Source organism: Elephas maximus, chromosome 20 (genome assembly GCF_024166365.1).
Source record: "Elephas maximus indicus isolate mEleMax1 chromosome 20, mEleMax1 primary haplotype, whole genome shotgun sequence".
Lineage (NCBI taxonomy): Eukaryota > Metazoa > Chordata > Mammalia > Proboscidea > Elephantidae > Elephas > Elephas maximus.
This window is the reverse complement of record NC_064838.1, coordinates 2,165,814-2,179,653: the sequence shown is the minus strand read 5'-3', so window position 1 is coordinate 2,179,653 and position 13,840 is coordinate 2,165,814. Positions and strand designations below refer to the sequence as shown.

The 13,840-nt window shown below is 42.9% G+C and overlaps 1 protein-coding gene across 4 annotated transcripts in view; it reads right to left on the bottom strand.

The window, feature by feature from the left end:
* Positions 1-1,520: 1,520 nt before the first annotated feature.
* The window catches only part of PTPRN2 (protein tyrosine phosphatase receptor type N2), a 1,957,978-nt gene continuing 1,945,658 nt past the window's right edge, over positions 1,521-13,840 (bottom strand). For all 4 annotated transcript variants that reach the window (XM_049861881.1, XM_049861880.1, XM_049861883.1 and 1 more), the window contains one exon: positions 1,521-3,712. In XM_049861881.1, coding sequence (XP_049717838.1) covers positions 3,641-3,712 — 72 coding nt within the window. In that variant the 3' untranslated portion in view covers positions 1,521-3,640. The remainder of the gene's footprint in view (positions 3,713-13,840) is intronic.

Here is a 13,840-nt window from a genome sequence, read left to right as displayed (position 1 = left end):
TTCATTTTTCTGTTGTTGCTGATTGTCTAGACTTTAAGTGATGAAAACACAAATAATGCTGATTAAAGAAACTGAGGAAATATTCTTTCAGTATTCAAAACTTTCACCCAATTTGGCAAAGAAGCCATTAATGTCATTGAGTGTGTGAAGCTGTCACATGATCTTCATTGATTCACTTTCCTCTTCCTTGTTAAAGTAAATGAAAATGTCAACTAACATGCGGTCGAGACGACACTTGTTCATCAATTGCAACAATAGTTTGGCTGTGAAAGTTAAGGGCTCTGAAAATATCAAAGGGAGGATTCTGTGAAAATCAATAAGCTATATGGGATTTATAATTAAGAGTACTGCATATGTTATTATTAGTTGTAGATAAATCTAATAAACTTAAGCACACTTCTATGTGCGTGTTTTTTCAAAGAGCTGGTTTTTAAACACTTGCCAGTATCCCACTGCCCTGAGCCCATTTATCCTGACTCCAAGTGGACCTTAGAACCCTGGTCTTAGTCCTTCTGGGCCCCCTCAGTGTCATCTACTCCTACCACACTGACCTTGAGTTCCCTCTTTGTAACAAGCACCTGAAGCATTCTCTTTATCTTTAGAGCTTGGCCATCCAATTTTTAAAGTACATTTTGTCTAGCATTTCTAAGTACTTATAGCAGGAGAGGAATCTTTACATGTCATTTCAGTCTGCCATATTTCGCTTGGCCCTAAATTCAGAAATACATTTGTCATGAGAAGCTTTACATATTAGAATACATGTTCATATGAAATATTTAGTGACCAGGTCATCAGCAATATTTTTACAATAAAAAGCAGACATTTCATGAATACTTAGGGAGGATTCTAAGATGAAGGCAAACTCACCAAAGGAGGTTCTAAGAGAGACTGAGCTAATAAGAATTTAAGTAGAAGTCGATCAACTGAGATTTAGTGGCTGATTTCTTACAAAAGTGAACACCAGCATTTTGATGGGCACCAAACACCTTGTCCAGAAAATACTTAATTTTGTGATAAACTGATTCTACCAATCTTTACCTCTGGTCATTGTCAGCTAAAATTGACCAGGAGATGATGAAAGCTAAGCTGCAAAACCAAACCCCAGTAGTACCTTTTCCCTTGAGTTCTTGTTTCAAATGTTGTCAAATGGCGGGATGGTTATTTTGTGGCCAGGAATGAGCAGGACTTCATTCCATGGAGGACAAAAGAATAAGTCTTCCAATAGAATTGGAGCTTTAGGAGAAACACAGCAAGAACCTTTGGCAAGAAAGCATTTTGAGACTCACTGTATAGGGTACCTGTTCTACATGAGGTGGTGGAAAGTCCTTCTTTCAGCCCAGGGATAAGGAAGGAGGAGGGTGTCTCTAATGGCTTCCCTGTGGGATGCTGAACCCAAGCTGTCCCAAGTCCAAAAAGACAGTGCAGACAATACTTAGAACACAGGCCATGTATGAAGCTTGTCATTAAATTGTTTAATTACTTTTCTAAAAATAAAATCTCAGTGACATTCCAGCCCTTAGTACACATGTAACTCAGCGAATAAAATGGCAATGCAATCTAAAGTTTTAAGAAGTGCTCACTATTTTAACAATCTAAATGATCAATACTTTCAGGGAAAAAAATAGATGGATAGGAAAAAAATTACTCTCTTACCCCCACATAAAGACCACTCCAATGTGAAATCCAAAGTTTAATATGACACAATTAAATATATCTATGTGTATCTCACACTGGAGGATTTCTTTTGAAATATAAGAAGTCAGGAATTACAAGTAGGTGTATGCTTGCTATATTCAGATAAATTAGTTTCTATTAATTATTTAAATTCCAGTTAGAGAAAAAAATTGGAAAAGTAATGACAGATATATTAAAGCAGATATGCAGTACACCACCATTTAAAGACATACACAATATTTTGGCATCTCTTTCCCCATTCAGTAGCCCATTTTCCCTATGAGACTGCTTTTTGAAATGTAGTATTTAAAATGGAAAGAATGATGTGGACTAGAGCAGGATGGAAAAGCAACTGGACATGTCTTTTTACGCCTAACCCTGCAAATAAAGTCTGCAGCACACAGAGACCACCCCGTGCTTCCTTAGATGTCATCATTCTGCGCTTAGGGGGCTTTTCCATTGTTGGGTGGGGGTGGTGACTCTGACGCTCAGTGTCATTTTGGCACATCAGGTCATTGCTGGACGTGTGTAGGTCCACGCTGGTGGGGGGTCTATGAAGACAGCAGTGTGTCACTCCAGGAGTCCAAGAGCCCTGTGATGAAGTAGTAGGTGACCAGTGGCATTTTTCACTTTTTTTCCAATTGTTATGATCTCACATAACCAAAACCAGCTGCCGTGGAGTCCGTTCTGACTCATGGCGACCCCGTGTGGATCAGAGTAGAACTGCACTCCACAGGCTTTTCAATGGCTGATCTTTTCGGAGTAGATCAGCAGGCCCTTCTTCTGAGGAGCTTCTGGGTGGACTGGAGCCTCCAACCTTTTGGTTAGCAGCTGAGTGTGCTAACTGTTGCACCCCATAGGGACTCCACATAGATAAAGCAAATTGAAAAAAAAAAAAAAGGCTCTTCCTGTATTTTTTTTTCTTTCTAGGAAATGAGCAAAACTATCTATACATCTTTTCAGGGCACCAGCAGGGCCTAGAAGCATTCCTCGGGAGGATGCCACAGCTGTCTGGCCAGAGTTTATAAGGTCTTTGGGACCCTGGTTAAATGCCTCGTCTGTTCTTCCTAATTCTGGTTATCTCACAGGAAAGTGTTTGTTAGGTATATCCGTTTTTGTAACGTGTAAATCAATATTTTCAAGCTTAAAAAACCATGCCTCCAGGTTGGGGCTAACCCCTAACTTTGCAATACAAAGGTGAAGCGTCATAAGCGTGACTGGGCCTCAAGGGTTGGAGGAGTGACTGCCCACAGGAGGAAAGCCTAAGATCCTTCCACTGTGCAGAGGCCAAGTGGACAGACAGTTCCAGGCCATTGCTAGTGCTCAACGGGAACACGTCGAGCAGCCGTAGGTGAGCAGAGCGGAGAGCTGTGAGGCTTCCTCACTCCTGTTGGCCCCAGCGCTGCAGAACGGTAATACTTCTGCTGATCTAACTCCTGAATAAGTCGGTGGTTTCTCCCAATGAGAAATCATTTAAAGACAAATGCCAAACGCTATTTCAACCCCGGGGAGCCTTCATTTCATGCTTTGCCAGTTAGCTTTGGTCCCCTCCCTGCACAGCTGATTCGTCCTTCAGAAGTTACAAATCCCAGCAAACATCTTCTCGGAGACCACACTGAACGTGCTAATAACTGCATCACTAATACGGCATTGTTTGCAATTAGGGATGTGAATGTGTGCTTTAAGGAAAAGTAATTTTTTTCCCCCCAGAAAGTGAAAATAATTAGATGAACTGATCTCCCCCCCGCCCCGTAATGGATGTTTCCACAACGCTTCCTTTATTATTATTTGGTTGAACAAAAATACACATTTTAACTGCTAAACCGTACTGACTACAGGAGTTTTAAAGAGCCTATTACTATGCAGTTACAACAGAAGACACACAGTTAAAGTCATGTCATGGTTTCCAACGACATTCAGAAGGGTTAAGGGGGGCTCCTCGGAGCCCTCCAGAAAAATCAGACGCTTATTGTGGAAGGGCCTTGAGTATCGCATTCACCTCCTCGGCCACCGCGGTCAACGCAAACTCAAACTGCTCCTGTGTAGGGGGGACAAGAAAGAAACACGGATGTAAACAGATCTGTTTTCTCTCCACTCCAGTCTTGAACTCAGGTGTGTTATTTTGCAGAAAGAAGTTGTTTAGGAAAAAATGAAAACTGTGTAGGTCGAGTCACATACTTCATGGAAGGAATGAAAGGCTCTTTGGCTTATTTACACAACAGACCCCATGCTGATGTTAACTGAAATTTCTTGTCCTGGCAAGTCTCATCTTTTATCACTGGGAAACAGCTGCCGATAGAAACAGTGACCGTGAACACGGCTTGGAGAAGCCGGCCACATACTGCTGATTCCATCGGATCCAGAGACTGCATGTGGCTCACAGCCTGGATTGGGAGGCATGAGAGAGTCAGTACAGCTCTGTGACATTTGTACCTTTTGGCCACCACCATTCCAGGGGAATGCAGGCAGGGCCATTACAAAAAGCACAATTATAACTATTCTTGTTTGTCTGTTCTAGAAAAATGAATAACAGCAATGTTACCATTGCTTCCGAAATCAATAGGCTGTTCAGCCCAACTCAGTTTTGTTCCAATTGCCACGAAATCTCTTCTCATTCACAACTTTTTCTAATTTAAAATGTGCGTATGTCCAACTGTGCTCACGGATATAAACACATAACGCAGGAAGCTATACACCGTCTTGAAATGTAAATGTCCGTGGTAATGAGGAGAAATGGAGTACTGTATTCCATATGCCAAGATTCTTTAACCCTTGAAGTGACTAGCCCTTAGCACACAGAGAAAGAACAAACCTGAAACGTTCCCACGTAGGTAAAATGGCCATTCTTGCCTTATTCTTTTCGGTTTCCATATAAATGCCTCTATAATATTGCATTATATGCATTAAATGCCTCTATAACACTATAATATAAACATTATATGTACCATATATATTATATATGTGTACTATGTATAAGTATATACACTATTACATAAAATTCTAAATTAGGCTTTGAGGTACTTTTCAATTATACCAGAGAAGTCACAGAAAATCATAAATTATACAAACTATTACCTAGCAGCTTTTGACTAAGGACAAATTTATGGCATAAATAATTTGGTAATTCAAGTAATAGGATAACTCCAAACAAAAAATGATTTTTAATTTCCATTTTGGCTGTTCAGTACATAATTTGTTGTTGGCTACCACTGAGTTGGCCCCTGACTTGTGGTGACCCCATGTACAACAGAATGAGATGCTGCCAGTCTTCTCCATCTTCATGATTGGTTGTGGATTGGACTATTGTGGGTCATAGGATTTTTACTGGCTGATTTTTGGAAGCAGATCACCAGGCCTTTCTTCCTAGTCTGTCTTAGTCTGGAAGCAACACTGAAACCAGTTCGGCATCAAAGCAACACGTGAGCCTCCACTGACAGGTGGGTGGTGGGGCTACACATGGGGTGCATTGCCCAGGAATCGAACCCTGGTCTCCCGCATGGAAGGCGAGAACTCTACCACTGAACCACCACTGCCCCCCGAGGACATAACAGAAACAAAGAAAAGAGCTAAAATAACAACACCAGAAAGTCAAAATAATTTTATTCCCACTTCCTTTAATACCCCACTTGACCTGACATTAAAGGAATTATCTACTGTGCCTTTTGCTAGCATGGCCACACAGACTTTTAATGGAAATTTCAGAAACTATTACCAAAAGTGGTAAGTAACCAAGGTAGATTTTAGAATGCGTCTGACACTGTGCTTCATAATCGCTTTGGGCTTAGAGCTGCAGAAGGCAGGCGTATCTAACACAGCCCTGCAATGTTCTCACTGCACACAGCCCACAGTTCCCACTCTGGTACCGAGTCACTTGGAGCTGCTTCTCCAGCCCAGGCCATCACCAGGCTGCATGCAACACACATTCTGTTTTAAAGTTGCTTCTCCCCCTGCTGCCAGGCTCACTGTTTAATGCAATGTGCTGCTTACAGGATCCAGTTTTATTATGCATAAGCAGCCACACCAGACCACTTCTTCCCAAAATGGTGACCTGCCAATGGGCAGACAAAGGTTTCATAATAAAATGAAAATGCAAATCATTTGTTTCAATGCAAAAATTAAGAGTGACATTTTGGGAATATAATTTTAAGTGTCATATACCTGTCATATCTTTTGACTCACTGGAAATCTATCCTAAAGAAATAATCTTTAGAAGGGAAAAACAGACAAGCACAAAGATACTCCCTGCAGCCTTATTTACACAGTGAAAAACTGGAAACATTCAAATGCCAACAATAGAAGAAAGACTAAGGAAATAATTTTATATAATTTATTGGAGCCTTATACAACCATTTAAAAGAATCCAATAAGAAAGTCTAATATTTATATTATAATGTTAAGTGACAAAAGAAAAATGAAGAATTGCACCTATGTTTTGATTACAATAATATAACATTTTATGAATTCATAAGCAAACATAGTGGGAGAGGAATATGGAAAATTGAAATAGTTGGGGTATTTACTGCAACATTTTAAAACTGTTCCAGTATTGTGTACCCCAAAGGAGCCACCGCCCATCTATCAGTTTGTCATACTGTGACAGCTTAGGTGTGGCTATGACGCTGGGTGACGGTGGACGTTATGCCACTGGTAATCCAAATACCAGCAGGGTCACCCATGGTGGGCAGGTTTCAGCAGTGCTTTCAGTCTAAGAGAGACTAGGAAGAAAGACCTGGTGATTTACTTCTGAAAATCAGCCAGTGAAAACCCTAGATCACAACAGAATATTATCTGATACAGTGCTGGAAGATGAGACCCTAGGTTGGATTCATCTCCATGAGGTTGGAAGGCACTCAAAATACACAGTCGCCCTAACAATGGACTTAAGCATTCCAGTGATGGTGTCCAAAACCAAAAAACCAAACCCAGTGCCGTCGAGTCGATTCCAACTCATAGTGACCCTATAGGACAGAGTAGAACTGTCCCATAGAGTTTCCAAGGAGAGGCTGGAGGATTCGAATTGCCAACCCCTTCGGTTAGCAGCCGTAGCACTTAACCACCGTGCCACCAGGGTTTCCAACGATGGTGTAGGACTGGGCAATGTTTTGTTCTGTTGCGCGTGGGGTCTTCATGAATTGGAACTGACTCAACAGCAGCTAACAGCGATAACAACCCCACAGGACAGGAAGATCGACTGAGTCATCAGCGGGCTGCCCGGCTCATCACTGAAAGTGCACTTACTCTGTGTGCTGGGCTCACTAACCTAGGGGAGGTGGCTCTGGCGAATCAGCTGGTGGAGGGACGGACGGAGCCTTGGCTGGCGGGACGAGGGAGATTCTCACAGCAGAGGGAACTTCCCAGCAGGGCTGCTGTCCTATCAGAGCCAGTCCAGGATGAGATGGGTTATGTCAGGAGGCCTTGCTCCTTCGTCAAGAAAAATGTCAGTGGAAAGCTGAGCCAGCTTCTTGTTCCACCGCCAATGATAACGGTGCGTGGACCCTCAGCAGTCTACGGACCACGTTTCTTTTTCAGTAAGCCTTATTTTTCACAACAGTTTTAGGTTTATAGAAAAATGCTCAGAAAGTTCCAAAAAAAGAACCAAACCTGTTGCCATTCCGTCGATTCCAACTCATAGCAACCCTAGAAGACAGAGGAGAACTACCCCATAGGGTTTTGGAGGAGCGGCTGGTGGATTCGAAGTGCCGACTTTTGGTTAGCAGCCCTATCACTTAACCACTGTCCCACCACAGAACGAAACACTGCCTGGTCCTGCACCATCCTCACAATCGTTGTTATGCTTAAGCCCATTGTTGCAGCCACTGAGTCAATCCATCTCATTGAGGGTCTTCCTCTTTTTCACTGACCCGCTACTTTGCCAAGCATGATGTCATTCTCCAGGGACTGATTCTTCCTGATAACATGTCTGAAGTGTGTGAAACATAGTCTCGTCATACTTGCTTCTATGGAACATTCTGGTTGTACTTCGTCCAAGACAGGCGTGTTTGCTCTTTTGGCAGTCCATAGTATATGCAATATTCTTCGCCAACACCACAATTCAAACGTGTCAGTTTTTCTTCAGCCTTCCTTATTCATTGTCCAGCTTTCACATGCATGTGAGGTGATTGAGAACACCACAGCTTGGGTCAGGCACGCCTTAGTCCTCAAGATGACGTCTTTGCTTTTCAACACTTTAAAGAGGTCTTTTAGCAGCAGATTTGTCCAATGCAATGCATCTTTTGATTTCTTGACTGCCACTTCCATGGGCGTTGATTGTGGATCCAAGTAAAATGAAATGCTTGACAACTTCAATCTTTTCTCCATTTATCTTGATACTGTTTATTGGTCCATTTGTGAGGATTTTTGTTTTATGTTGAGGTGTAACCCATATTGAAGGCTGTGGTCTTTCATCTTCATCAGTAAGCATTTCAAGTCCTCCTCACTTACAGCAAGCAAGGTTGTATCATCTGTATAACACAGGTTGTTGATGAGTCTTCCTCCAATCCGGATGCCCCATTCATATAGTCCAGCTTCTCATATTATTTGTTCAGCGTATAAACTGAATAGATAGGGTGAAAGGATACAACCCTGACACACGCCTTTCCTGACTTTAAACCATGCAGTATCCCCTTTTTCGGTTCGAACAACCGCCTCTTGATCTATGTAAAGGTTCCTCATAAGCACAATTAAGTGTTCTGGAATTCCCACTCTTCACAATGTTATCCATAATTTGTTACGATCCACACAGTCGAACGCCTTTGCATAGTCAATAAAATACAGGTAAACGTCTTTCTGGTATTCTCTGCTTTCAGCCAGGATCCATCTGACATCAGCAATGATATCCCTGGTTCCACGTCCTCTTCTGAATCCAGCTTGAATTTCTGGCAGTTCCCTGTTGATATACTGCTGCAGCTGGTTTTGAATGATCTTCAGCAAAATTTTACTTGCACGTGATATTAATGACATTGTCTGATAATTTCCACATTCAGTTGGATAATCTTTCGTGGGAACAGGCATAAATATGGATCTGTTCCATATTTTTATAGGCCTGTCTAATCTTTGGTTGAAAAGTGGACTTCGGGAGTGGTTTCAGTTCTGAATTAGCACGGTGTCCAGGGGCCAGAGTTTCAGAGGTTCCTCCAGTCTGTGTCAGACCAGTAAGTCCGGTCTTTTTTTGTGTGTGTGTGAATTTGAATTTTGTTTTACCTTTTTCTCCCACTCTGTCTGGAACCCTCTGTTGTGATCCCTGTCAGGTTGGTTGGTGGTGGTACCCGGCAACTATTTCTTTTGGGCTCAGGCTGCTGGAGGCTGTGGTTCATTAGTCCTGACACAAAGGGTTTTATTTGCGTTGGTTGGTACTGGCCAGGGCCTAACACGTCCTAGCCTCTCCCCGCCACCCCGCCCCCTTAGTGTGCTCTAGCCTTGCTTACTTTGGACACATCATCAGGAAAAACCAGCCGCTAGAAGAGGACATCGTGTTTGGTTGAGGGGCAGTGAAAATGCAGGAAGCCCTCAATGAAAGGGACTGACACAAGAGCCACGACAATGGACCGAAACATACCAAGGATCATGAAGATGGCATAGAACTGGGCGACGTTTCGTCCTGTTACACATAAGGTCAACATGAGTCGGAGCCGATTCAACAGCAGATAACAACAGTCAACTACCCTCGTCTTTCCCAACAGGCTATCCGAAACTAACAAAAAGGAATAAGGTGGCCCCAGGGGCTCATTACCTTTCAGAATGCTGTAGAATTTTGGGTATTTCAAAAACTGAGGGATAAAACAAGGGAAAACAATAGTTGAAAGTCCTATCTAGTATAGTCATCTTGTACATTATGAAAAAGAAAAACAAAAAGGTGTGGGACTTAGAGGCAGGGGAGCTCAGCTCTAGTGTTTGTAAGCTGTGTGGCCTTGGGCAAGTCACTGAGCCTCTCTGAGTCTTTTGCATATAAAATGTTGAGAATTAAACCTGCTCTGCTCACCTGATAGGGCTGTGAGGGTTACACAGAAGTACTTTGGAAACTTTAAGGGACTAGACAGGTATTTATTTATATTTATAATCCTTCTGGCTCCAAACAAAGATCTGGGTAGATTAACTCAAATATGAACTGTTATTATTACAATGACCATTGTTCCTGATTTTAAAGAGAGCCACAATAAATGTATCACTTTAGCAAACTGTCATCGTCTAAAGCGCTCTGCTTTCCTTCTAGCTCTTCTAAGGGGATTAGGACAAAACATCTTTCTGTGTCTGTTACCTTCAGCCTCTCTTTTCACAAAAATAGGCCAGCCCCTACCTACTTCTGATCTCTGATAATAAAGCCAGGTGAAAAGTAGGGAGTAGGCACTGTGTAGTGAGCCCTGGTGGTGCAGTGGTTAAACGCTCAGCTGCTAAACGAAAGGTTGGTGGTTCGAACCCACCAGCAGCTCCGCAGGAGAAAGATGTGGCAGTCTGTTTCCGTAAAGATCTACAGCCTTGGAAACCTTATGGGGCAGTTCTACTCTGTCCTACGGGGTCACTGTGAGTTGGAATTCATGACAACAATGGGTTTTTGGGGGGGCGTTGTGTGTACGTGCACATTTATGTGTGTACATGCGTGGAAGGTGAGAGAGACAGAAAGAGATTAAATAAACAACTTCAATGGAATAGGAAGGATTTTATGAATACGAGATGTACAAGGGGGGGATGGTTCGTGGGTATGAAGTGAATTAAACTTGATTTAATCAATGCTTGGTTGATTCAGGCACTGTGCTAGGCTAGGGAGATATAAATACGTCTAAGAACAATTACCTGTCTCAAGAAACTTATGGTTTATGTCTAGGCAGGACTGATGAAGGCGAGTTAGGGCATTTAGGACAATGGGCTTGTGGAGCAGAAAACTAGAAGGGTGAAATTAAAATGCAGAAAAGAAATAGGTAGGTAAAGTGGTGCATTAAGCTCTCCACCCACCCACCCCCCCACCCACCCACCCATCCATCCATCTATCCATCCATCCACCCATCCACCCATCCATCCATCCGTTGTTGCTAGCTGCATGAGTCAAACCAGCTCCAACTCATGGTGACCTTATGTACACTGTCTATTCCTATATCATCCTCACGATCCCAGCATGCTTGAGTCCATCATTGTGACTATTATGCCAATCCGTCTTACTGCGGGTCTCCCACACTGTCTGGGGCCCTCTACTTCACCAAACATGATGTCCTCCTCCAGTGATTGATCCCTCCTGATGTCCAGAGCAAGCGAGTTGGACAATGTTGTGTTGTGTTCCATAGGGTTGTCATTGGCTAATTTTTAGAAATAGCTTCCTTCCTAGTCTTCCTAGTCTGTCTTAGTCGGAAGCTCCACCGCAACCTGCCCACCATGGGTGATGCTGGTGATATTTGAAATACTGGTGGCATAGCTTCCAGCATCACAGCAACATGCAAGCCACCACAGTACAACAAGCTGACAGACAAGTCGTGAATATCTATCTACATATCTATATACTGTATCCATATCTATACTGGAAACCCTGGTGGCGTAGCAGTTAAGTGCTACAGCTGCTAACCGAAAGGTCAGCAGTTCAAATCCACCAGGCACTCCTTGGAAACTCTGCGGGGCAGTTCTACTCTATCCTATAGGGTCGCTATGAGTCGGAATCGACTCGACGGCAACAGGTTTTGTTTTTTTTAACATATGTATACTATATACATAGGATTTCATGTGGGCAAATACGGCATTATTATTTCCTGGTTGTTGAACAGTGCTTATGGCTTTTATTTCTACAAGTGACAAAGGTAAAAGGGTAAATATCCTTACAGAAAGGAAGCCTGAAGACGTTGGTTAAAACGGTAACTTCCACGGAGATATATTAAAGGGGAGGGAAGGAGGGAAGGAATCTGTTTACAAGACACACATAACAGAGGAGATTCACTCATCTTCTGAAGTGTGTTATTTTAGCTACATCCTGTGATTTCTTCCCTTGTCCTAAAAATAAGCCTCTGTAGTGCCTGTTCTGATTGTACAGTGACTGAAATTGTGTGGACAATTTCATGCATTGATGTGTGACATCTCTTTTTTTTTTTTAACCCTTGTGCTGCTGGTTAACTTTCCATGTATCTGGGTCTCACCTGCTTAGGTGGACCACCAGACTTGTGGGGTCCGCGGCTGTGTCTTATGTGTCTCTGGGGTATTTCTCAGGTTTGATACTGTGGCCCACTCAATCACGTTTCATTAATATTTATTGTTTGTCTGACTGAAATACATTCCAAGGAGCAAACAGAGCTATCTTGTGACTTTTTTAACATAAAAATGAAATTTTGAGTCAGTCTGGGCACAGGAGCTCAGGTCTCCTATTCTCAGGGTGCTGGGTGTCAGGAGGTGCTACCCTGCCTAGGTGCACGGTCTTAATCGGTCCTACTTGTACCCAGTTGAATATTAATGTGACTTGATTAAATTTATAAAAATGAGCGGACCGTAGACTCTCTTCTCCTGGCTTGTAGAAAGGAGTATTGAAGCTGGAGAGCACCACTCTGCCCAATTGGAGTCACTGTGCAAACGATTAACACACTCAGCTGCTAACCAAAAGGCTGGTGACTCTATTCCACCCAGAGGCACCTCGGAAGAAACACCTGGTGACCCACTTCTGAAAAATCAGTCACTGAAAATCCTGTGGACCACAGTTCTGCTCTGACACACATGGGGTCACCATGAATCGCAATCTACTCTCACACACACGGGGTCACCACGAATCGGAATCTACTCTCACACACACGGGGTCACCACGAATCGGAATCTACTCTCACACACACGGGGTCACCACGAATCGGAATCTACTCTCACACACACGGGGTCACCACGAATCGGAATCTACTCTCACACACACGGGGTCACCACGAATCGCAATCTACTCTCACACACACGGGGTCACCACGAATCGCAATCTACTCTCACACACACGGGGTCACCACGAATCGGAATCTACTCTCACACACACGGGGTCACCATGAATCGGAATCTACTTGAGGGCAACTGGTTTACTTTGCCCAAATAATTCTTCTATCTTTTTTGTTTAATTGAACTTCAGGGGGAAGTTTAGCAGTCTCGTGGGTAATGCTGGGCAAAGCAGTAACAAAGTAAGAGAGAATGGCGACTTTTATATATTCACTATTTCTTAGACCTTGATATTCCAAGAACTAAATTTACGTACACATTTGTAGACAGCCAGCTTTAAAACTCAACTTGAGGAAGAGGGTAAATCCCTATAGATAACCAATTCAAAACCTAAGTTACATATGGGACACACCCTCTGTCACCTGGGGGAGTCAGGGAATTGGGGTATTTGTTTACCAAATAATCTGGCTGATAGTGCCACATTATATAAATTTTATCAATTCCCAACTCAAAAATTAGAGTATGATTAAATACATGACACATAATTTTAATGAATATAGCTTACTCTTTCCTTGATGATTCCCAAAGGACTTCAGCTTATGTCGGGCCTTAGATCCACACTTCTGGGCTTCAGTGATCAGTGTGTTAAGAAGGACTTGCTTGGGCAAACAGAACAGCACACAGCAGAGGGCTGAGCGGTGTTTCCCTGGCAACAAGTTAGGCAATTCCTATCTTTTTTGACAAGAAGATATGCCTTCCTAATGATTTTGCCTAGATCAATACTAAAGTCAGTTTATATTCCTCGGGCCTACTTATACCATCTCTCAGATTTACATAGAGGCAAGGAGAGAAGGAGCTAGTTTGGAATCTAAGACTTTTGGGAAATTATCTAAATTTGATGGGTAGGGGTGGTTAGGTGGTAGACTTCTTGCCTTCCACATAGGAGACCTGGGCTCGATTCCCCACCAATGGACCTCATGTGCACCCAGTGCCCATGTGTCAGCAGAGGCTTGCATGTCGCTACGCTGAACAGGTTTTAGCGGAGCTTCCAGATGAAGATGGACCAGGAAGAAAGGCCTGGCAATCTACATCCAAAAATCAGCCAATGAAAACTTACGAATTACAAATGTCCAACTCGACAGTGGCTAACTACAACATCTGTGCAGTTGGTAATGATGGAGACGTGGAGTCAAGATTTGGTCGGGGGCAGAATTAAGATTTCATTTCTGCTGATAAAAATCTCCCTGTTCTTCTAGTGTTCACAGCCTTTTCTACCCCAGTTCAAAGCCACTTG